Source organism: Oncorhynchus tshawytscha, linkage group LG31, assembly GCF_018296145.1.
Source record: "Oncorhynchus tshawytscha isolate Ot180627B linkage group LG31, Otsh_v2.0, whole genome shotgun sequence".
Lineage (NCBI taxonomy): Eukaryota > Metazoa > Chordata > Actinopteri > Salmoniformes > Salmonidae > Oncorhynchus > Oncorhynchus tshawytscha.
This window is the reverse complement of record NC_056459.1, coordinates 16,981,412-17,008,012: the sequence shown is the minus strand read 5'-3', so window position 1 is coordinate 17,008,012 and position 26,601 is coordinate 16,981,412. Positions and strand designations below refer to the sequence as shown.

Sequence of the window (26,601 nt, the reverse complement as noted above, 5' to 3'; positions counted from 1 at the left end):
TACTAACACTATGGATGTCTCTAACCAAGAGGGTCTGGTACTAACATTATGGATGTCTCTAAGAAAGAGGGTCTGGTACTTATGGCATGCTCTATGCTAACTTTTTTCCCAAGGAGTAAATGCGCTCCTAAATGAAAAAATGTAGGAGCACACAAAGAAATTCAGGAGCACAGTGAAAAATGTAACAGAGTTTATTAACAAACTATTTATTACATACATATTTATACTGCGTGTGTGCGTGTACTAAGGGACACACATCTTTGGAACAGCACATACCACCAAAATCACACATTGACCCAAGCCTACTAGACACAAAGGATATCAGTTATCCAGCTGATTTTGTATGTTGGCCGTCTGGCACGCTTAGAGGTCAGCCAGCGGTCCACGGCAGGAGTGGGATAGAACTCCTCAACAGAAGACCCCTCCAGGCTGATCCTCATCTTCGGTGGTGGAGACCCCAAGGCAGCTTCTTGTCGAATTCTTAATCCAGTTGTGCACAGAGAAGTCTCGCTCACACTGGCCGGCTGAAATGGGCAGCACCAGCATAAGCTGCACCAACTCCAGTATGTTCTAGGGAAAATATGATATCTTTCAATTTCATTTAACCTCTTACCATTAACTTATCAAAACCAACCATAGGATACCATACATAACCCCTCAGGAATGTTAGCCTACCTTGTAATCGTGCCTGTAGGGGTCCTTTGTCAACATGGTCTCCCACAGGCCACTGTAGGACTTGTCCTTGAATTTGTGGCTGACCAGGATTTCAGCCCCTGCCACTCATCCTGGATTGCAGCCATGTTGCACCCCAATCTGCAGGATTGAAGAGAGCAAGTGAGTTTGCAAATATGCAAACATAACATTGTCTCATATGGCAATGCAGTGCAGTGTCAAATAAATTCTTACCTCTCTAGAGGCTCCTTGAAATGCCTCATCAGGTCTGCCACACCATCATTGTAAAAGGTGAGAAGGCTGGCATGGTCTTTTGGCCAGGTGTCAGGCTTTAGCACTCTGAAAGACTCCACTGGGGTCTGGACACCCTCATACTTCAGCAAACCACCAAACCAAGCTTTGAGATCATCCACGCCCATGTTGATGGCCGCCTTCATGTGCTGCTTCAGCTGGGGACTGGTGAGGTCCATGAAGCCTTTCAGATTCCCATTCAGTGTTATTCCCTTTAACAGAAAACACACACACACACACACACACACACACACACACACACACACACACACACACACACACACACACACTGAAATGCCTGGGGATTTGTCTGACTCGTAAAAAAAATGTAAAGACTTCTCCATCGCATTTCCCTCCTTATCCTCAAATTGTTTTATTGGGCAACGAATACATCGATTCTCACACTGAGAATCTGTCTTAATTATCGATTTTAATCATTGATTTCTCATATATCCTAACAAGCTCTCATCCTAACACACCTGGAATCTCCTCTCATCACCCTGCTGCTGAGCAAGCATGGTCTGAAGCTTTAGTGCTTCCAGTCTGGTCACTGTCTTCCTCAACTCTGATGTGGCTTGGGAGAGGATCAGGTCATTCCTTTGCAGGGTGAGGCTAAGTGAGGATAGCTGCTCAAACATGTCTGAAAGAAAATGGCAGAACACACAAAAGAGTGCATTCACCATTTCCCACTTTATCTGTTGAGTAGTGAGTAAATAAACTGTCACCTGTCAATTACTTGATTCTGTAAGTTAATTTGAGTCGTGAACCTATTTTTTAAAACTAGTATGGTATTACATTTCCTGTGTAAAAGTGACCTTCTTTACCCGCCCTTGAACTGCTGTTGTTGATGCTACGGCCTGGTGTTCCATGTGCTGCAGAACAACGGAGTACTGGCCTTAGTCAGTGGCAAGGTCCTTGTCTTGTCCATGCTGTAGGAACACTAAGGGCTCTGTGGACATGGGAGATCCAGCGAGTTCCCTTAATGCTAGACGGTGTGCAAATATCCACACCGAGCTCTTGCCCGAGAACACAGAGCTCTTGTTTGGATTTTCCGCTGTCTCTTGTGTCAACAGAAAACAATAATTCTGTGTTATTCCGGCACTTAGCGCACGCACACAGACACACACACACATTATTGTTTAACATTCTCTGCTAGCAAATAAAACAAAATCATAGATAATTTATTAGTTACAAACCTATGAGGCATACAGTGGATTGGGATTATATGCCCCCCTGCCTCTCTCTGCAGGTGGGCAATCACTCCCCCATGGTGGCCCATGTTCACGGAGGCACCATCTGCCCCGAAGGAGATGTATTTCTTCATCCATGGCCCTCCATCCTCCTCTGGGCAAACAGCACCAAATGTGGCCTTGGTGGCATCCAAAACACCTCGAATGACAACACAAAAAAACTATTACACAAAAGTATTTCTGACAAACTATATTATCTCCATTATGAATAATGATTCAACTTTACACAAGAATAAAGCCTATAAAGAGGAACAACTTACCAATGGCATGAGAATGCTCAGCGGTCTGTTGTCCGGCCAGGAGATTGACTGGCTTCCCATCCTCCAACAAGCGTACGTAGACAATCTCGCATTCAGTGTTGGATATATCAGTGTCTTCGTCTATTAGAACGGCAAGATACTTTGCGGATTTCAGCTTCGCTGACAGGCTCTCTCTCATTATGTCAGCAATTTAACCGATCATCTCCGCACATCATACATCATTGTCGTATGTGGGATTAATGTCAACTCTGTTTTTGTGTTGTAGTCTGATAAGCCGCCCAAATTTGACGAAAGGTTCTTCATCTTTCGCAATGAAGGATGCAATGTTTCTAATTATTTTCAGCTGCCTCCTCTTCTCCTCCTCAGACAGCAGCACTTGCCTCCTCAAGGCTGCTGACACCGGGCCTGATGGTTTCTCCTGTCTCAACAGGTACAGATCTCTGCACTGGATATGCCGCCGCGAGATGTTATGTTTCGCTACGTTTCTCTTTTCAGATGCAGGTTTCCTGACACGAAGGACGAAGGCCTGTTTCTGCCCTCTACAATATTTGCAGAACATGACGTTGTTTTCGAACTCTAGCCATGGGAACATTTTGAGCCAATCTATATGTTCTCCCTCCACCGGCTACAGTGGACGTAGAAGTTCAAGGTAGCTTCGCTAACGTTGTTCCCAGCATCCCAAACGTTAGCAGCCATGTCAACGTTAGCCGCCTCAGGTAAACCTTGTGAAGAGGCTTCATTAGTTGAACCTTGCGAATCCCCCTCGCCGGATTCCTCTTTCTCCTCGTCTCTTTTTCACTTAAAATAAAATTCAATGGGCTTCATTTTTAGCGATGTCTGCACGTTAACTTATAGCCTATACCGATACTATTTTCCAGTATTGTTCACCTTTTGTTCACCTTTCTCTATCTGACTGGACTGCGTCATCACAGAAAACTCTACTGTAGTTGGCGCATGCCACTTGTGGAATGTGGGACTTGTAGTTTTTAAACAATTAGCAGCGGGGGAAAAATAGATTACGGTAGGTTGTCAGTCATCTTTAATCGCGCAGACTGCTCGTAAATCATTTTCCGGTTTGCACATATCAATTTTTAGGGGCAAATGCGAGTGAAATACTTGCACTGTAGAGCCCTGTATGGATGTCTCGAAGAAAGGAAAGAGGGTCTAGTACCAACATTATGGATGTCTCTAACCAAAAGGGTCTGGTACTAACACTATGGATGTCTCTAAACAAGAGGGTCTGGTACTAACATTATGGATGTCTCTAACCAAGAGGGTCTGGTACTAACACTATGAATGTCTCTAACCAAGAGAGTCTGGTACTAACACTATGAATGTCTCTAACCAAGAGAGTCTGGTACTAACATTATGGATGTCTCTAACCAAGAGGGTCTGGTACTAACAATATGGATGTCTCTAAACAAGAGGGTCTGGTACTAACATTATGGATGGTCTACTCTGGATCCCCTGGTAGTAGAACATACATTATGAATCTGCAAAAAGACATATGATCGTTGGAGTTGGTCTATATAGTATTTATATTACTCAGAAGGTTAATGTAATAGAGATTTTTGAGAATAATATAGAAAAAATAGAATAGAATACATATCACACTCATACACACAGTGGATAGGATGGAAGCAGCACAGGATCAGCCGCAGAGCACAAGAGCAGTGTTCGGTTGTGGAACCTATTGAGGCTTTCTAAAGACTAGTGCACAATGTCTATCTTCTCATGACACTCTCCAGATATTGATCATCAGTTGACATGAAGCACCTGCCACAAAAAGGAGTCCTAACCTCCTCTGATTGTCATTGATTTCCATTCAAAATATATCCGACCCTCCTGGACGTGCATAGAGAGGAGAGGTTATTGAGTTGTGTTAGCGAGGATTTATCTCATAATTGAGTTCTGGCTACTGCATTAGAGGGGAATTTGCAGTACAGTACATAGGATCGATTCCCTTTGTGGGCTCTGCCAGTCAGAAGTACACTATCACAGAAATGAAACAGACAGTGTCTTCTGTCAACAGAGGGCTGAGAGATACAGGCTCTTGGTGCGCGTCAGTGGGACATGTAGACAATAATCTGTCTGAGTTCGCCAGACCTCACTACACTGACATTGATGCAAACTGTGCCTGGAGCATTAACTACAACTAAATACAAGTGTGTCTTCGTGCATGCTAATCTCCTGATGTTGTGCCCTTCTAAACTGCACAGTGGCTGACCCTGGCTTCCAACCTCTCAGGGTTAATCTGTGAATTTCAAGAGGAGTTGGGTTACGAATTTCTGTGATCTGAAAATTACAATATACAGTACAGTAGTATTGGTCTATTCTATTCTGATTCTGTGTGTGTGTGTGTGTGTGTGTGTGCTACAGTACTAACCGTGGTGTATTTCCCCAGCTGGCAGAGCGATGGGAAGGTCTCCTGATGAGCCTTGCGTATCTTCTCTATGATGGCCTCTTGTTCTACACTCAGCTCATAGTTCTCTGTCAGCTCTGGCTTGGGACTCTCCTTCTTCTTCTTATTGCGGTCGTTCCGGACAGCTGAGAGAGGGGAAAAGGAAGGAATGGGAAAAGGTCAATGAAAAAATGTCAACAATAAACAGTTAATTGTAGCCTAAAATGTATACTGCACATTTTGGACATACCAACCATTCAGCACAGTGTTAGTGTTAGGCTGTATTCTTTAGGCTTTATTCGCGAGCCACTGATATTCAGAACAGCTGAGATGTTAGATGTGAGTTGTCTGGAATGGCATACAGTTGAAGTCGGGAGTTTATATACACCTTAGCCAAATACATTTAAACTCAGTTTTTCCCCATTCCTGACATTTAATCCTCGTAAAAATTACCTGCCTTAGGTCAATTAGGATCACCACTTTATTTTAAGAATTTGAAAAGTCAGAATAATAGCAGAGAGAATGATTAATTTAAGCTTTTATTTCTTTCATCACATTCCCAGTGGGTCAGACGTTTATATACACACAATTAGCATTAGGTAGCATTGCCTTTAAATTGTTTAACTTGGGTCAAACTTTTCGGGTAGCCTTCTACAAGCTTCCCACAATAAGTTGGGTGAATTTTGGCTCCTGACAGAGCTGGAGTAATTGAGTCAGGTTTGTAGGCCACCTTACTCGCACACGCTTTTTCAGTTCTGCCCACAAAGTTTCTATAGGTTTGAGGTCAGGGCTTTGTGAATGGACACTCCAATACCTTGACTTTGTTGTCCTTAAGACATTTTGCCACAACTTTGGAAGTATGCTTGGTGTCATTTGCGACCAACATTTAACTTCCTGACTGATGTCTTGAAAAGTTGCTTCAATATAGCCACATAATTTTCCTACCTCATGATGCCATCTATTTTGTGAAGTGCACCAGTCCCTCCTGCAGCAAAGCACCCCCACAACATGATGCTGCCACCCCCCGTGATTCAAGGTTGGGATGGTGTTCTTCGGCTTGTAACCCTCTCCCTTTTCCCTCCAAACATAACGATGGTCATTATGGCCAAATAGTTATATTTTTGTTTCATCAGACCAGAGGACCTTATACTTGCATACTATTGTTTGTACAGATGAATGTGGTACCTTCAGGCGCTTGTAAATTGCTCCCAAGCATGAACCAGACTCGCAGAGGTCTACAGTTTTTCTTGGCTGATTTCTTTTGATTTTCCCATGATGTCAAGCAAAGAGCCACTGAGTTTGAAGGTAGGCCTTGAAATACATCCACAGGTAAACCTTCAATTGATTCAAATTATGTCACTTAGCCTATCAGAAGCTTCTAGAGCCATGACATAATTTTCTGGAATTGTCCAAGCTGTTTAAAGGCACAGTCAACTTAGTGTATGTAAACTTCTGACCCACTGGAATTGTGATACAGTGAATTATAAATGAAAATCTGTAAACAATTGTTGGAAAAATGACTTGTGTCATGCACAAAGTAGATGTCCTAACCGACTTGCCAAAACTATAGTTTGTTAACAAGACATTTGTGGAGTGGTTTAAAAATTAGTTTTAATGACTCCAACCTAAGTGTATGTAAACTTCCGACTTCAACGGTATACAGAATCACTTATGACAAGGAGACTGAGTCCATGCAGTAACTATCTTTTACCATGACGACTGTGTAGTTAAGCTCACAGTATCTACAGTATCTTCTGCACCACCAGCCACAGAACACAAATGGTTAAACGCTCTGTCACGCAGTATTTCTCTGTCAGCTTAGTGTCATCACTGGACAATATTAAAGAAGGAGAAACCATCAGCGTATAAGGAAGGCAGCTATGGTTTCAGAACGGCAGTGTGTAATTTGGCCAAGCGTTATCTCAACACGATGACCAAGGCACACCATCTGACCACCATTGCCATTGAGTAACTTGACAACCCTGGGGGCAGTTCCATGTGATGCCGTGTTTATGTGTGGCGGCCGTGGGGATTACTCAAACGTGTGTGTGCGTTTGTGCGTGTATGTGCGTGCATACTGAAGGAGTTTGAGGTGTTCTTTTTCCTTTGTTATCTTCTCTCGTTCAATGAAAGAGCACGACAGAAACAGCAACATCAAGGCCACCTCTCTAACCACTGAACCATGTACACGGCGAGACAGGAACACACAGAGAGAGAGAGAGAGAGAGACAGAGAGAGAAAGAGAGAGACCACAGGAGGTTGGAGGCACTTTAATTGGGAAGAACATGCTCGTGTTAACGGAATCAGTGGAATGGTATCAAATACATCAAACACAATGTTGTTATAGGTGTTTGATGCCATTCCATTTGCTCTGTTCTGGCCATTATTATGAGCTGTTCTCCCACCTGCAGGCTCCACTGAGAGAGACAGAAAGACAGAATGTCAGCTGGGGGTAACTAAAGTTTAGTCAAATAACTAAAACATATTACTTGTTGTATCGTCTCACAGGAATGAATGAATAGAGCTCTGGAGTGGGCAAACGCCGTGTGGGGAGAAGGAGATGAGGCGTTGGACGACTTCGAGGAGTAAACCAGCCGCTTCCGGGCAGTCTTCAACCACCCGCCCAAGGGTAGAGGGGCGGGTGAATGTCTCTTCCACCTGAGGCAGGGGACGAGGAGCGCCCAGAAGTTCGCCCTGGAATTTCGGACCCTGGCCGCAGGAGCGGGATGGAACGACAGGGCCCTTATCGACCATTACCGCCGCAGCCTGCGCGAGGATGTCCGTCGGGAGTTGCCCTGCAGGGATACCACCCTCACCTTCGACCAGCTTGTGGACCTGTCCATCCAGTCACCCGCGGACGTCCAGAGAGGGCTCTGTCGTTTCCCCCTCCTAGCACCACCGCTCCGGTGCCTATGGAGCTGGGAGGGGCTGCGCTCAGGGAGGCCGGAGGGGCTTTCACGTGTACCATCTGTGGCCGCAGAGGTCACACTGCTGGTTGGTGCCGGGTTGGTTCCTCTGGGGTCGAGGCAGCAGGCAGGGCACTCTGGCGTCGCCCCAGGTGAGCCTGCACCACTCTCATCCAGAGCCCTCTGTTGTACACCTGTTTGTGCATGTTTACTTTCCTGAGTTTTCCCCGCATTCCCAGCATAAGGCGCTCGTTGATTCAGGCGCACCTGGGAATTTTATCGACAGAGCATCCGCCCATAGGTTAGGGATCCCCATTGTTCCAGTGGTTAGGCCTTTCCCAGTTCACGCTCTGGACAGTCGACCATTAGGGTCCGGGTTGATTAGGGTGGCTACCATTCCCCTGGGCATGGTGACGCAGGGGGGTCACGAGGAGAGAATCAGTCTCTTCCTCATTGACTCTTCTGCGTTTCCCGTGGTACTAGGCCTTCCCTGGTTAGCTCGTCATGACTCCACCATTTCATGGCAACGGAGGGCTCTCACGGGGTGGTCGTGAGAGTGCTCGGGGAGGTGTTTAGGGGTTTCCGTTGGTGCTACTACGGTGGAAAGTCGAGACCAGGTCTCCACCATATGCATTCTCCCCGAATATGCCGATTTGGCTCTCTCAATTACCACCCCATCGACAGGGCGATTGTGCGATAGATCTCCTGGTAGACGCCGCACTTCCCAGGAGTCACGTGTATCCTCTGTCACAGGCAGAGACGGTGGCTTTGGAAAGATATGTCTCCGAATCTCTGCGTCAGGGGTATTTTCAGTCCTCCACTTCACCCACCCCCTCGAGTTTATTTTTTGTGAAGAAGAAGGAGGGAGGTCTGCGCCTGTGTATTGACTACCGAGGCCTAAATCAGATCACTGTGCGGTACAGTTACCCGCTACCTCTTATCGGCACTGCGATCGAGTCAATGCACGGGATGCGCTTCTTCACCAAACTAGATCTCAGGAGCGCTTACAACCTGGTGCGTATCTGGGAGGGAGATGAGTGGAAGACGGCGTTCAGTACAACCTCAGGGCATTATGAGTACCTCGTCATGAAGTACGGGTTGATGAATGCTCCATCAGTCTTCCAAAGCCTTTGTAGATGAGATTTTCTGGGACCTGCACGGGCAGGGTGTAGTGGTGTATATTGATGACATTCTGATATACTCCGCTACACGCGCCGAGCATGTGTCCCTGGTGCGCAGGGTGCTTGGTCACCTGTTGGAGCATGACCTGTACGTCAAGGCTGAGAAATGCCTGTTCTTCCAACAGTCCGTCTCCTCCCTAGGGTATTGCATTTCCACCTCAGGGGTGGAGATGGAGAGTGACCGCATTTCAGCCGTGCGTAATTGGCCGACTCCCACCACGGTAAAGGAGGTGCAGCGGTTTCTAGGGTTTGCCAACTACTACCGGAGGTTTATCCGGGGTTTTGGTCAGGTAGCGGCTCCCATTACCTCACTGCTGAAGGGTGGACCGGTACGTTTGCAGTGGTCGGCTGAGGCGGACAGGGCTTTGGTCACCTGAGGGCTCTGTTTACCTCTGCTCCCGTGCAGGCTCATCCGGATCCCTCTTTGGCGTTCATAGTGGAGGTGGACGCGTCCGAGGCTGGGAAAGGAGCCGTGCTCTCTCAGCGCTCGGGTACGCCACCGAGCGAAACTATGATGTGGGGGACCAGGAGCTGTTGGCTATTGTCAAGGCTCTTGGAGACATTGGCTTGAGGGGGCTAAACACCCTTTTCTCATCTGGACTGACCACCGCAATCTGGAGTACATCCGGGCAGCGAGGAGACTGAACCCTCGCCAGGCAAGGTGGGCCATGTTTCTCACCCGTTTTGTGTTCACCCTTTCGTACAAACGAGGTTTCCAGAACGTGAAAGCAGACGCACTGTCCCGCCTGTTCCTTGTTGAACGATTGATCACATTGACAATGCAAACAGTATGAAATAGGTAGAAGACACGAAAAGACAAGGCCAACGAGGCATTCATGTCTGTTTCTCCATTGTATGGACTTCCACCGTTTCTCTCCTTGTTCGGGCGGCGTTCGGCGGTCGACATCACCGGCTTTCTAGCCATCGCCGATCCACCTTTCATTTTTCCATTTGTCTTGTCTTGTTTTCCTACACACCTGGTTTCAATTTCCTCAGTATTTGACGTGTATATAACCCTCTGTTCCCTCCCATGTCTGTGTGCGGAATTGTTTGTTGTTTCGTGAATGTGCACGATAGACTGGTTTGCACTGGGTTATGTCAATCCATATTGTGTTTAGTATTCTTACTAAGAAACAAGTTTAGTTTTATTTCATTCCATTTACGAGTTTTGTCAATTTAGTTATTGTCTTTTGTTTTGAGTGCTCCTGTCAATGTTGAGTAAGGACGCGCACCTGATTACGCATTAAAGTAGGCCTACATTAAAGTAGGCCTGTAATACTTTATACCACCTGACCTGCGCAGAAATGTAGGCATATAAATGTGAACATTTGGGGATCAGATAGTATTTCTAATTGGGTTAATGCACCACAACTAATGAGCTGTGGAGCTTCTCAAAGTAATGTTTTCTTCACCACAAACAACAAACAAATTAAGTTTGTTTTTACATCCATTCCTCAATGTATTTGAAAAATCTTTCCAGCTCTCTCCCTTTCAATAACCACTCAGCGTGAACGGGAAAACTGTCATGCTCTGATCCAGTGGAAACACCTGATTAGGCCTATTTTATGAGCAAATAGCCAACAGCTGTGTCTGTGCCAAGCTCACTCCCTGGGGAAACCATGTTGCAAGGCCATTCATGCCGACCCAAGTTAGTAGTTGATACAATGTTTCAAGTTCGTTGCAGACAGGCCATGTGTAGCCAATGTGATTTATAGGATATTTCTTTCATGAAGATATTTTCTACCTGCAGGCTGCAATGTTTTTATTTTGTTGGCTTTATAGGCATTTTTTACAGAGTTGTCATTTAGATATGGATCTAATTTTGTTTAACCACAATACAATGATTTTGAGATACGAAGACGTTATTTTAAATGAAATGAAACTGTTCCACAAAAATGTGCAGATGAAACCCATAACTGGCACGCAGATCGGTAGAAATGGTAAGATAAATTGGCATTTCACATGAGAAAGTTTGCCGACTAGTCATGTAGCCTATTACCGGCAACTTCAGGATAGTAATGGCAGAATCTGAGAAAGCCAGTAGGAGCGGGAGGAGGATGGTCAAGACAGGTTAAGTTTTCCCTTATGGTTATCTTGATCTCTGGCTCCCTCTTGAGTAATTTGTGTCTCATTTCATCAAACAGTGAGCTTAAACATCAGAAAAGAACAATGATACACGTTTAAAAAATAACAGACAACTTTTTGTCGGCCTCGAATGAAACCAGAGTGAACACCGGCACCCCCTGCATGGTGTCCTGGAAAACCCCTAGTTTGTGACGGAGCTCTGGGATTGGAGGAGACGTTGGTGTTTGATGTCTGACACAGCAGGAGGTTCTGAAGTTCTGAGAATCCTCAAACACACCAGCCAGCTACAGGAGATAGGTATTGACTCAATACAGGGTCCTGATCATTTAGGGCATGCAACAGAAAACATTTTGTAATGGGAAATGAAAATCTGTGTTTCATATTGAACCAGGTAGTCTCTCCCTGTTTAAATTTGTTTTCTTCCGTTTGGTGCCTAATGAACACAACCCAGAGTGTTGATTCATCATCCATCCCTACATCATAGCACCCTGATCAGCGGCAGATGCTCCAAACCAATCAGGATGAGATCCTGGAGGAGGAACAGAACTGCATCATGGGGACCCACCGTCGCTGTCTGCCGTACCCCAAGGGACCTCCTTTTAGTCTGGGTTGGTTGACTACCACGAAAGAAAGCAGGCACATCCTCCCTCCCTCTGTCTGCTCTGCTTTACAATACAAAGCCCTTTCATAATCGCATAAAAAAAGATTGAGATACAGAGAAATATATATTTCTATGAGGTGTTTTGTAAGCGCTGGGCTGGCCTAGATACATTAAGTATAGGAGCAATTTGTTGGGATTTTGTGCAGAGACTGTGAAGGCTTCAGCATTGTTTGTTTGTTCAGTTTGTATCCTGTCTTCCAGCGTCCTTGAAAGTGCATTGTGTTAAGTCTATGTGGAAAAGTAATTGTTCTTTACAGCGCAACCAAGGCAACAAGATGTATAGATTATAAACTACATCCAATTTACCTCTATTCTGTACATCTCAATCCTAGGTCCCACCATGATGACGGCATACTGTACAGCATGCAGGGTACAATAGGGTCTATTTAAGGAAAGTAGACTGGTTCGTTTTGGGGTGTCACTAACCCACTGTGTGTGTGTGTGTGTGTAGGAGTATGTCACACGTCACTACTTCACAGGAGAGGCATTTGAACGTAAACTCATAAAAAATAATCTAAATGTGTTTTTTGGCAGAAATGCCTTCTGGAATGTGAACTTTCATGTGCCTTAATAACAAACTTGTATTCCATCTGTAAACACTAATATATTTTTTTAATTACGAGCCTAGTTGGTTTAGCCACAGAAAAAGCCAGCAACCTTCCTGCTAGCCATGATTGGCTGAGCTCATGAGTGGGCAGGACATGACGACAGATGAGTTCGGATTGCTCTGCATGTAGCACGCTTCTGTCTATTTGAGCAGGTCAGTATGTGTAGGTAATCCTGTCTAACGCTGCTTTTGTTTATATGTTGTGTAGTAGAACTGCATAAGTGTTGCTCTCCAGTTTCTGGAGGACCGAGTTTTGAAATCAGTGGAATTAGAGTATGATAGCTAACGAGATGGAGAAAACACTTGTCTCTGGATTACATCTTCAAACTAAGGGCAATCATGGCATCTGTGACAGAGGGAGAAGAGTCCATCCATGTATAGTCTAGCTAGCTACATTTTCAGATATTACACGTTTCTAATTTTGTTTCAAGTTAAAGTGTACTGTTAGCTAGGTAGCTAATGTTAGTTGGCTGGCTCGCTAGCTAACGTTACATGTATGCTCTGTGTAGTAATATTATTCTTATCTCAGAGCCATTTGCTATGCTAGCTATAGCCTAATGTTAGCTAGCTAACAGTGAACCTGGTTGGTTAGCTACTTGCAGATTAATGCAGGGTAGTAATGTCATGAGTTGTGATTATGGTTCATTGTTTAGCTAGCTAGCTATAAGTCTTGATGTAGCTGGTAAGAATAAGGACACATTTACGAACGCTCAACACCCGTTGAATATGTCCGGTGTCCGTAAACGTTGGCAAAAAAGCATAATTAAATTGTTGCCAGCAGCACAGTTGCAGTCACCAATGCTCTGGATAACATAAAACAGCCTAACCAGCTCTGCTAGGGCAGGAAAAATGGTCAGATTGAGCTGTGCTCTCATTTGTGTCTAGAAGTAGCTAGCAAGCTAGCCAACATTAGCCAGTTAGCTTGGGTGCTTGACTGCTGTTGTTATGCCAGAACGCTCGGATGTGTTGCCCTATTTGTGACATCAGATGTAAGTAACGAATCCCAAAATATATACACACTTAACTTAATCAGCTGCTAAGGTCATTAAAACACAACACACACATAATGTTAATTTCACTAATGAATAGAGAGAGACAACCGATTAGGCAGGATCACAGTACATCAACTTTGACCCCCATAGACACTGACAGCTCTATAGAATAATATACGGCTTATACCCTTCAGTACACTACTGGCCCCTCGTGTTTTACAAAAAGTGACCTCTCCTACATGAGTGTGCTGGTATTACGGTTACTGTCCTTTCAGAATCACAAACATGTCACACACTAAAGTCCTATAGGTTCTCCACTGCGCCAACATGTCTATAATAGATAAGACTGTTAAGATATGAACATTTCAAGAAAGGAATGCATATATTTTGGCCTGGAAAAGTTGTTTTTTTTACTCCGCTGGTCTCGACTCGTCTCGGGAAGAAATTAAGTGTTCTCACTGTCTGAAACAGAGTCAAGAATGAGTACAAATGTATTCGACACCTAAACCTGACCGAGACCCTCAATATGTGGTCTCGAGACATGTCTCGAGTACTACAACACTGGTATACAGTACCACTGCGGGCCGTATGCAGTACCACTACTGGCTATACAGAGAATCACTGCTGGCTGAATACAGAACCACTGCGGGCCGTATGCAGTACCACTACTGGCTATACAGAGAATCACTGCTGGCTGAATACAGAACCACTGCTGGTCGTATACAGTACCACTGCTGGCCTTATGCAGTACCACTACTGGCCGTATGCAGTACCACTGCTGGTCGTATACAGTATCACTGCTGGCCGGATACAGTACCACTAGTGGTACTACAATACCACTGCTGGCCAGATACAGTACCACTGCTGGACAGATACAATACCACTGCTGGCCAGATACAGTACCACTGCTGGACAGATACAATACCACTGCTGGACAGATACAGTACCACTGCTGGACAGATACAGTACCACTGCTGGATGGATACAGTACCACTGCGGGCCAGATACAGTACCACTGCTGGTCAGATACAATACCACTGCTGGACAGATACAATACCACTGCTGGCCGGATACAGTACCACTGCTGGACAGATACAATACCACTGCTGGACAGACACAATACCACTGCGGGCCAGATACAGTACCACTGCTGGCCAGATACAATACCACTGCTGGCCAGATACATTACCACTGCTGGTCAGATACAATACCACTGCTGGACAGATACAATACCACTGCTGGCCAGATACAATACCACTGCTGAATAGATACAATACCACTGCTGGCCAGATACAATACCACTGCTGAATAGATATAATACCACTGCTGGCCAGACACAATACCACTGCTGGCCAGATACAATACCACTGCTGGACAGACACAATACCACTGCTGGCCAGATACAATACCACTGCTGGACAGACACAATACCACTGCTGGCCAGATACAATACCACTGCTGAATAGATAAAATACCACTGCTGGACGGATACAGTACCACTGCTGGACGGATACAGTACCACTGCTGGACGGATACAGTACCACTGCTGGACAGATACAGTACCACTGCTGGACAGATACAATACCACTGCTGGCCAGATACAATACCACTGCTGAACAGATACAATACCACTGCTGGCCAGATACAGTACCACTGCTGGACAGATACAATACCACTGCTGGACAGATACAATACCACTGCTGGACAGATACAATACCACTGCTGGACAGATACAGTACCACTGCTGGACAGACACAATACCACTGCTGGACAGACACAATACCACTGCTGGACAGATACAGCACCACTGCTGGCCAGATACAGCACCACTGCTGGCCATTAAAGTACCACTGCTGGACGGATAAAGCACCACTGCTGGCTGGATACAGTACCACTGCTGGCCTTATGCAGTACCACTACTGGCCGTATGCAGTACCACTGCTGGTCGTATACAGCACCACTGCTGGCCAGATACAGCACCACTGCTGGCCGTTAAAGTACCACTGCTGGACGGATAAAGTACCACTAGTGGTACTACAATACCACTGCTGGCCAGATACAGTACCACTGCTGGACAGATACAATACTACTGCTGGCCAGATACAGTACCACTGCTGGACAGATACAATACCACTGCTGGACAGATACAGTACCACTGCTGGACAGATACAGTACCACTGCTGGACAGATACAGTACCACTGCTGGCTGGATACAATACCACTGCTGGCCAGATACAGTACCACTGCTGGACAGATACAATACCACTGCTGGACAGATACAGTACCACTGCTGGACAGATACAGTACCACTGCTGGCTGGATACAGTACCACTGCTGGCCAGATACAATACCACTGCTGGCCAGATACATTACCACTGCTGGTCAGATACAATACCACTGCTGGCCAGATACAATACCACTGCTGAATAGATATAATACCACTGCTGGACAGACACAATACCACTGCTGGACAGATACAGCACCACTGCTGGACAGATAAAATACCACTGCTGGCCAGATACAGTACCACTGCTGGACAGATACAATACCACTGCTGGCCAGATACAGTACCACTGCTGGACAGATACAATACCACTGCTGGCTGGATACAATACCACTGCTGGATGGATACAGTACCACTGCTGGACAGACACAATACCACTGCGGGCCAGATACAGTACCACTGCTGGCCAGATACAATACCACTGCTGGCCAGATACATTACCACTGCTGGACAGATACAGTACCACTGCTGGACAGATACAATACCACTGCTGGACAGATACAGTACCACTGCTGGACAGATACAATACCACTGCTGGCCAGATACAGTACCACTGCTGGCCAGATACAATACCACTGCTGGCCAGATACATTACCACTGCTGGTCAGATACAATACCACTGCTGGCCAGATACAATACCACTGCTGAATAGATATAATACCACTGCTGGACAGACACAATACCACTGCTGGACAGATACAGCACCACTGCTGGACAGATAAAATACCACTGATGGCCAGATACAGTACCACTGCTGGACAGATACAATACCACTGCTGAATAGATATAATACCACTGCTGGACAGACACAATACCACTGCTGGACAGATACAGCACCACTGCTGGACAGATAAAATACCACTGATGGCCAGATACAGTACCACTGCTGGACAGATACAATACCACTGCTGGCCAGATACAGTACCACTGCTGGACAGATACAGTACCACTGCTGGCTGGATACAATACCACTGCTGGCTGGATACAATACCACTGCTGGACGGATACAGTACCACTGCTGGACAGACACAATACCACTGCTGAATAGATATAATACCACTGCTGGACAGACACAATACCACTGCTGGACAGATACAGTACCACTGCTGGCTGGATACAATACCACTGCTGGCCAGATACAGTACCACTGCTGGACAGATACAATACCACTGCTGGACAGATACAGTACCACTGCTGGACAGATACAGTACCACTGCTGGATGGATACAGTACCACTGCTGGACAGATACAGTACCACTGCTGGATGGATACAGTACCACTTCTGGACAGACACAATACCACTGCTGGTCAGATACAGTACCACTGCTGGACAGATACAATACCACTGCTGGACGGATACAGTACCACTGCTGGACAGATACAATACCACTGCTGGTCAGATACAATACCACTGCTGGCCAGATACAATACCACTGCTGGACAGATACAATACCACTGCTGGACAGATACAATACCACTGCTGGTCAGATACAGTACCACTGCTGGACAGATACAATACCACTACTTAATAGATACAATACCACTGCTGGACAGACACAATACCACTGCTGGACAGATACAGCACCACTGCTGGCCGTTAAAGTACCACTGCTGGGCAGATACAGTACCACTGCTGGGGAGATACAATACCACTGCTGGCCAGATACAATACCACTGCTGAATAGATACAATACCACTGCTGGCCAGATACAGTACCACTGCTGGACAGATACAATACCACTGCTGGACAGACACAATACCACTGCTGGACAGATACAATACCACTGCTGGACAGATACAGTACCACTGCTGGCTGGATACAATACCACTGCTGGCTGGATACAATACCACTGCTGGTCGTATACAGTACCACTGCTGGCCTTTTGCAGTACCACTGCTGGTCGTATACAGTATCACTGCTGGCCGGATACAGTACCACTAGTGGTACTACAATACCACTGCTGGCCAGTTACAATACCACTGCTGAATAGATACAATACCACTGCTGGCCAGATACAGTACCACTGCTGGACAGATACAATACCACTGCTGAATAGACACAATACCACTGCTGGACAGATACAGCACCACTGCTGGCCGTTAAAGTACCACTGCTGGGCAGATACAGTACCACTGCTGGGGAGATACAATACCACTGCTGGACAGATACAATACCACTGCTGGGCAGATACAGTACCACTGCTGGGGAGATACAATACCACTGCTGGCCAGTTACAATACCACTGCTGAATAGATACAATACCACTGCTGGCCAGATACAATACCACTGCTGAATAGATACAGTACCACTGCTGGACAGACACAATACCACTGCTGGACAGATACAGCACCACTGCTGGCCAGATACAGCACCACTGCTGGCCATTAAAGTACCACTGCTGGACGGATAAAGCACCACTGCTGGCTGGATACAGTACCACTGCTGGCTGGATACAGTACCACTGCTGGGCAGATACAGTACAACTGCTGGACGGATACAGTACCACTGCTGGCTGGATACAGAAGCACTACTAGCTGGATACAGTACCACTGCTGGCTGGATACAGTACCACTGCTGGACGGATACAGTACAACTGCTGGACGGATACAGTACCACTGCTGGCTGGATACAGTGCCACTGCTGGCTGGATACAGTACCACTTCTGGCTGGATACAGTACCACTGCAGGACGGATACAGTACCACTGCTGGACGGATACAGTACCACTGCTGGCCGTTACAGTACCACTGAAGGCCATACAGAGAATCACTGCTGGCCGTATGCAGTACCACTGCTGGCCGTATGCAGTACCACTGCTGGCTGGATACAATACCACTGCTGGCCAGATACAGTACCACTGCTGCCTGGATACAGTACCATCGCTGGCTGGATACAGTACCACTGCTGGCTGGATACAGTACCACTGCTGGAAGGAATACAGTACCACCGCTGGCAGTTACAGTACCACTGCTGGCTGGATACAGTACCACTGCTGGATGGATACAATACCACTGCTGGCCGTATACAGTACCACTGCTGGCTGGATACAGTACCACTGCTGGCTGGATACAGTACCACTGCTGGTCGTATACAGTACCACTGCTGGCTGGATACAGTGCCACTGCTTGACAGATACAATACCACTGCTGGGCAGATACAATACCACTGCTGGGCAGATACAATACCACTGCTGGCTGGATACAGTGCCACTGCTTGACAGATACAATACCACTGCTGGGCAGATACAATACCACTGCTGGGCAGATACAATACCACTGCTGGCTGGATACAGTACCACTACTGGCCGTATACAGTACCACTGCTGGCCGTATGCAGTACCACTGCTGGGCAGATACAATACTACTGCTGGCTGGATACAGTACCACTGCTGGCTGGATACAGTACCACTGCTGGCTGGATACAGTACCACTTCTGGACAGATACAGTACCACTGCTGGACAGATACAGCACCACTGCTGGCCGTTACAGTACCACTGCCTGCTGGATACAGTACCACTGCCTGCTGAATACAGTACCACTGCTGGCTGGATACAGTACCAGTACTGGCCGGATACAGTACCACTGCTGGCTGGATACAGTACCAGTACTGGCCGGCTCCAGTACCCCTGCTGGACAGATACAGTACCACTGCTGGACAGATACAGTACCACTGCTGGCTGGATACAATACCACTGCTGGCTGGATACAATACCACTGCTGGCTGGATACAATACCACTGCTGGCTGGATACAATACCACTGCTGGCCGTATACAATACCACTGCTGGCCATATGCAGCACCACTACTGGCCGTAAGCAGTCCCACTGCTGGCCGTATGCAGTACCACTGCTGGCCGTATACAGTACCACTGCTGGCCATATGCAGTACCACTACTGGCCGTATGCAGTACCACTGCTGGCCGTATGCAGTACCATTACTGGCCGTATACAGTACCACTGCTGGCCGTATGCAGTACCACTGCTGGGCAGATACAATACCACTGCTGGGCGGATACAATACCACTGCTGGCCGTATGCAGTACCACTGCTGGCCGGATACAGTACCACTGCTGGCCGTATACAGTACCACTGCTGGCCGTATGCAGTACCACTGCTGGCCGTATGCAGTACCACTACTGGCCAGATACAGTACCACTGCTGGCCGGATACAGTACCACTACTGGCCGTATAGAGTACCACTACTGGCCGTATGCAGTACCACTACTGGCCGTATACAGTACCACTGCTGACCGTATGCAGTACCACTGCTGGCCGTGTGCAGTACCACTGCTGGCCGTTACAGTAACACTGCTAGCCTTTACAGTAACACTGCTAGCCGTTACAGTAACACTGCTGGCCGTTACAGTAACACTGCTAGTTGTTACAGTAACACTGCTAGCCGTTACAGTAACACTGTGTTACCGCTGGTAGCTCAACTGGTTTAACTATTGTATCATCCACCCTGCTGCAAGGTCATAACATCACCGTACAACTGTCTCCCAACTGACACACACACAGACACACACACGCACACAAATGCAAACACACACACCACCATTAAGTGTAACTCTCTCTGCTGGCGTGGGTAGAGTTATGTGTCGTTCATCGCTCCCCACCTGGTGGGTGTTAAAGACTGCCTTGGTATTATGGGATGTGGCAACTGGTCGCCATGAAGAAATATACCGTTTATTTCCTGGTGCATCTGTTAGTTTGCCGTGGCGCCGGGTGGATGGGCCACACAGATGGTCCAACCCGCAGCCCTCTTTACGAAACGTTAACGCAGTGTGTATGTGTGTGTTATCCCAGGCATCCACCAGCCCAGAAAGCTGCCTGTCTGTTGACTACTTCAGCAGCCAGAGAGAAAGATAGACAGGGAGGGAGGACAGGAGAGAGGAAGGGAGGGAGGGAGGACAGGAGGGAAGGAGAGGGAAGGCGAGAGGAAGGGAGGGAGGGACGACAGGGGGAAGGGAGAGGGAGGGTGAACAGGACGTAGCTCATTGACCAGATGAGGATTAGCTGAGTGTCCTGGAGAGCAGTGGTCCTATAAAGCGTGGCAGCATGCCTTGAAGTGAGAGAGTGGCACGGCGCGGCAAAGTGTCTTTATTTAACAGCCTCTTCACACGGTGGCCAAGATCACTTCAGCTGTAAACTGCACAGTAGTGTACACTCCACCCTAGAATACCACAGTAGTGAACACTCCACCCTAGAATACCACAGTAGTGAACACTCCACCCTAGAATACCACAGTAGTGAACACTCCACCCTAGATTACCACAGTAGTGCACACTCCACCCTAGATTACTACAGTAGTGCACACTCCACCCTAGATTACTACAGTAGTGCACACTCCACCCTAGATTACTACAGTAGTGCACACTCCACCCTAGAATACCACAGTAGTGAACACTCCGCCCTATAGGAGTACATAGCCCACCCTAGATTACCACAGTAGTGCACACTCCACCCTAGATTACTACAGTAGTGCACACTCCACCCTAGATTACTACAGTAGTGCACACTCCACCCTAGAATACCACAGTAGTGAACACTCCACCCTATAGGAGTACATAGCCCACCCTAGATTACCACAGTAGTGCACATTCCACCCTAGATTAACACAGTAGTGCCTACTCCACCCTAGATTACTACAGTGGTGCACACTCCACCCTAGGTTACTATAGTAGTACACACTAGACCCTAGATTACCACAGTAGTGCACGCTCCACCCTAGATTACTATAGAAGTACACACGCCACCCTAGATTACTGTAGTAGTGTACACTCCAGCCTAGATTACCACAGTAGTGCACGCTCCACCCTAGATAACTATAGTAGTGCACACTCCTAGATTACCAAGAGGGTCATACTGCATTTATTTTATTTTTTATATATATATATATTTTACCCCCTTTTTTTCTCCCCAATTGGTAGTAGTTACAGTCTTGTCTCATCGCTGCAACTCCCGTACCTATTCGGGAGAGGCGAAGGTCGAGAGCCATGCGTCCTCCGAAACACAACCCAACCAAGCCGCACTGCTTCTTGACACAATGCCAATCCATCCAGCCGCATCAATGTGTCGGAGGAAACACCGTACACCTGGCGACCTGGTCAGCAGGAGTCGCTAGTGCGCGATGAGACAAGGACATCCCTGCCGGCCAAACCCTCCCTAGCCCGGACGACGCTGGGCCAATTGTGCACCGACCCCATGGGCCTCCCGGTCGCGGCTGGTTGCGACAGAGCCTGGACTGGAACCCAGAATCTCAGAATCTCCCAGAATCTCTGGTCTCGACCCCGCCCTGTGCAACTGGGTACTGGACTTCCTGACGGGCCGCCCCCAGGTGGTGAGGGTAGGCAACAACATCTCCTCCCCGCTGATCCTCAACACTGGGGCCCCACAAGGGTGCGTTCTGAGCCCCTCCTGTACTCCCTGTTCACCCACGACTGCGTGGCCATGCACGCCTCCAACTCAATCATCAAGTTTGCGGACGACACAACAGTGGTAGGCTTGATTACCAACAACGACGAGACGGCCTACAGGGAGGAGGTGAGGGCCCTCGGAGTGTGGTGTCAGGAAAATAACCTCACACTCAACGTCAACAAAACTAAGGAGATGATTGTGGACTTCAGGAAACAGCAGAGGGAACACCCCCATCCACATCGATGGAACAGTAGTGGAGAGGGTAGCAAGTTTTAAGTTCCTCGGCATACACATCACAGACAAACTGAATTGGTCCACTCACACAGACAGCATCGTGAGGAAGGCGCAGCAGCGCCTCTTCAACCTCAGGAGGCTGAAGAAATTCGGCTTGTCACCAAAAGCACTCACAAACTTCTACAGATGCACAATCGAGAGCATCCTGGCGGGCTGTATCACCGCCTGGTATGGCAACTGCACCGCCCTCAACCGTAAGGCTCTCCAGAGGGTAGTGAGGTCTGCACAACGCATCACCGGGGGCAAACTACCTGCCCTCCAGGACACCTACACCACCCGATGCTACAGGAAGGCCATAAAGATCATCAAGGACATCAACCACCCGAGCCACTGCCTGTTCACCCCGCTGTCATCCAGAAGGCGAGGTCAGTACAGGTGCATCAAAGCTGGGACCGAGAGACTGAAAAACAGCTTCTATCTCAAGGCCATCAGACTGTTAAACAGCCACCACTAACATTGAGTGGCTACTGCCAACACACTGTCAATGACACTGACTCTACTCCAGCCACTTTAATCATGGGAATTGATGGGAAATTATGTAAATATATCACTAGCCACTTTAAACAATGCTACCTTATATAATGTTACTTACCCTACATTGTTCATCTCATATGCATACGTTGATACTGTACTCTATATCATCGACTGCATCCTTATGTAATACATGTATCACTAGCCACTTTAACTATGCCACTTGGTTTACATACTTATCTCATATGTATATACTGTACTCGATATCATCTACTGTATCTTGCCTATGCTGCTCTGTACCATCACTCATTCATATATCCTTATGTACATATTCTTTATCCCCTTACACTGTGTATAAGACAGTAGTTTTTTTTTTTTTGGAATTGTTAGTTAGATTACTTGCTCGTTATTACTGCATTGTCGGAACTAGAAGCACAAGCATTTCGCTACACTCGCATTAACATCTGCTAACCATGTGTATGTGACAAATAAAATTTGATTTGATTTTGATTTGATTTGGCACAGCTAGCACTGCGATGCAGTGCGTTAGACCACTGTGCCACCCGGGAGGCCCTTACTGCATTTATTTAAACTTTTATTCAGCCAGGAAAGTAATTGAGAATAAATTCAACGTTACAATAGACCTGGTTATTTACTGCACATTTCATTCGGCATAGTGTACACTTCACCATAGTTTACAAACTCCACTACAACTACTGTCTATGGTGTCTTTACCAGCATTTACAAAGGCAGCCCAATTCTAATCTTTTAACCAAATATTGTCAAAAGAGCTGATCTGATTGGTCAAAAGATTAAGTCAAAAACATTTGTGAATAAAAAGATCAGAATTGTGCTGCCTGTGTGAACACAGTCTGTGTCTTTAACTAGGAATAAAAGTATAGTGTTCTCATGTTAATATATTACTAGTTCTAAAAGGTGCCCCTAAGGCCCTGACCCTTTACATAGCATCCGTCCTACAGGGTCAATCAAATACAAAGTGATTCGAGAGGAAAATACTTATCCATCGAACGAGGGAGGGAAGATACATTTTTTTGGTCTTTCATTTGGAGTAAAAAGCAGTAGTAATATCTCCAGTAGAAGGGGGTAATGATGAGATGGACAACGGTCTCCCTCGCTAGATGTATTCCCTCCATCCCTCCCTCCTCCTTACTTCATCGGTCCGTAGGTATTAAAAACCCATCTATTTTCCAGGCCTGTTGTCTGATGCATCACTAGGATGTATCTGCTCCTGGTCATTTGCTTGGAGTGCTGGGTAATTGATTGTACTGGGGAAGTTCTCCCCTGGAGCTCGCCTCGCCATGAATGTCCCCCCTCTCTGGGAGACAGTGATATATTACCATCCCCCTCCACACACACCATACAAACACATACCATCCCCCAGTGGAGATAGTGTGTGGTCAGACACCAGTGAAACACAGATGATGTTAAGCAAGCCAGTAAGCAAGCCAGCCAGCTTTCTGAAGTCTCTATGTCAGAGACCAGAGCAGGGGAAATGTGACTGTAGGGGCCTGAAATTACTTCTCCATATCAGCTCCATATCATACTCTCTAACATCACTAACTGACCACACGCAGACATACACACGCATGTACACACACACACATGCACCCGCACACAAAAACAAACACTCCTTTGTGCCCAAACTCTGAACATGGAGCTAGTTACCTTTACAGAAAAACCACATGATGTCACGTGGAACTCATGTGAAAACATGTGTTTTTGGAACATTTCACGTGTTCACATGTGAAATTCCGTAAGGGTATCTACAAGGCACAAGCTGAAGCATGGGCCTCCTGAGCCCGGTTCCCTCCGACTGAAGAGAGAATTTCCTCTAAAATACCATGGAAATACCAACAGAAGCAGTACCGTAAAATAAAGTGCTACCAAACCCATAGTACCTAGCTACCTGTACAATGTTTCTTATCACATAACCATCATCATCACTGTCTTCAATAGCACTCGAGTAAACAACACTACATTAGCATCCTAGCGCAGTTAATAGGAAGGACAGGGCACCTGCTGGGGTTAGGTAGCAGCAACAACTGCTCCCTGGGCACTGATCACCTAGACGTCAATTAAGACCGCCACCGCACCTTTCTGATTAAGAGGGCTTCGGTTAAATGCGGAATACACATTTCGGTTGAATAAATTCCGTTATTATTCCGGTATTATATTATTCCGGTATTATCCCCTTTTAACTACAGGAATGGAGTAAGATAAGGTACACAACCTCATCACAGCAACACATGGAGGAAGGGAATGGTTCCTTTGTTCTCTGCTCAGTGTGGGAGAACAACAGAATTAAATAAAACACTATATACAGTACATTATACAGTATCCCTATGGTAAGGGTGTCAAACTCATTCCATGGAGGTCCAAGTGTCTGCTGGTTTTTGTTTTTTCCCTTCAATTAAACCAGGTGAGGGGAGTTCCTTACTAACCAGTCATCTTAATTCATCAATCAAGTACAAGGAAGGAGAGAAAACCCGCAGACACTCGGCCCTCCATGGAATGAGTTTGGCACGTGCTCTATGGGGAGGCCATAGAGCAGAAGGAGGAGTGCAGAAGAATAGAGACCATCACGTTCTCTGTGAGTCTGTGGGGGAGAAATAGGAGTGAAAAAAACAAAAGAGGAGAGCAATGTCTTCTTTCCCTCAGGGCTAATAGAGCGTGAAGTGGACGTGAGCCCTAACTGCTGATGCAATCAAAGAGTGGCAATAACCTGTGAAACGTAAACTCTTCTTGTCGCTGACAATGGAATGGAGCAACATGATCGCTACAACACACACACACACACACACACAAAAACACACACACACTCCAACGGCTAAATGTACTCAGTTCTTTAGTGGGTTGGTTGATGATGCATGCCACTCACATCAAGTGGTTGATTTCAAAGACAGTGCCGTTCTCATTTTTCGGACAGAAGAGTTACCTTCACAGCATGATCCACTAGTGGTTATCTTACCTTTATCATGTGCAACACCTCTCATGTCTTCCTGTCAAACGTAATATTTAATACTTTGATCATTTAATTAAAAAGGAGACAGTGTACTATGTGTGGAACTGTCTTTTGAAACAGGCAGTGGAGGATACCCTTCTCAATAGGGGGGAATTGAAATATGCCTTCAGAAAGTATTCATACTCCTTGACTTATTGTTGTGTTACAGCCTGAATTCAAAATATTTTCAATTGTTTTTTCTCTCAACCATCTACACACAATACCATTTAATTACAAAGTGAAAACTGGCTTTTATAAAGTTTTGCTAACACAGAAATATAAAATTTACATAAGTATTCACACCTCCGAGTCAATACTTTGTACAAGCACCTTTAGCAGAGATTACAGCTGTCTTTCTCTGTCTCTGAGAGCTTTCCACACCTGGATTGTGCAACATTTGCCCATGATTCTTTTCAAAATTCTTCAAGCTCTGTCAAATTGGTTGTTGATCATTGCTAGACATACATTTTCAGGTCTTGACACAGATTTTCAAGTAGATTTATGACCAAACTGTAACTTAGCCACTCACTGTCTTGTTGTTTTAGGTTATTATCCCGCTGAAAAGTGCATTTGTCTCCCAGTGTCTGGTGGAAAGCAGACTGAACCAGCTTTTCCTCTAGGACTTTGCCTGTGCTTAGCTCCATTCCATTTCTTTTTTATCCTGAAAATCTCCCCAGTCCTTAATGATTACAAGCATACCAATAACATTATGCAGCCACCACTATGCTTGAAAATATGGAGAGTGGTACTCAGTAATGTGCTGTATTGGATTTGCCCCAAACAACACCTTGTATTCAGGACAAAACAT

General features: G+C 46.4%; 1 protein-coding gene across 1 annotated transcript in view; it reads right to left on the bottom strand.

The window, feature by feature from the left end:
* LOC112234836 (retinoic acid receptor alpha-A) overlaps positions 1–26,601 on the bottom strand; it is a 126,058-nt gene that overhangs the window by 35,341 nt on the left and 64,116 nt on the right. Inside the window, exon 4 of the mRNA XM_042310045.1 lies at positions 4,860–5,020. Within this exon, the coding sequence (XP_042165979.1) occupies positions 4,860–5,020 (161 nt within the window). The remainder of the gene's footprint in view (positions 1–4,859; positions 5,021–26,601) is intronic.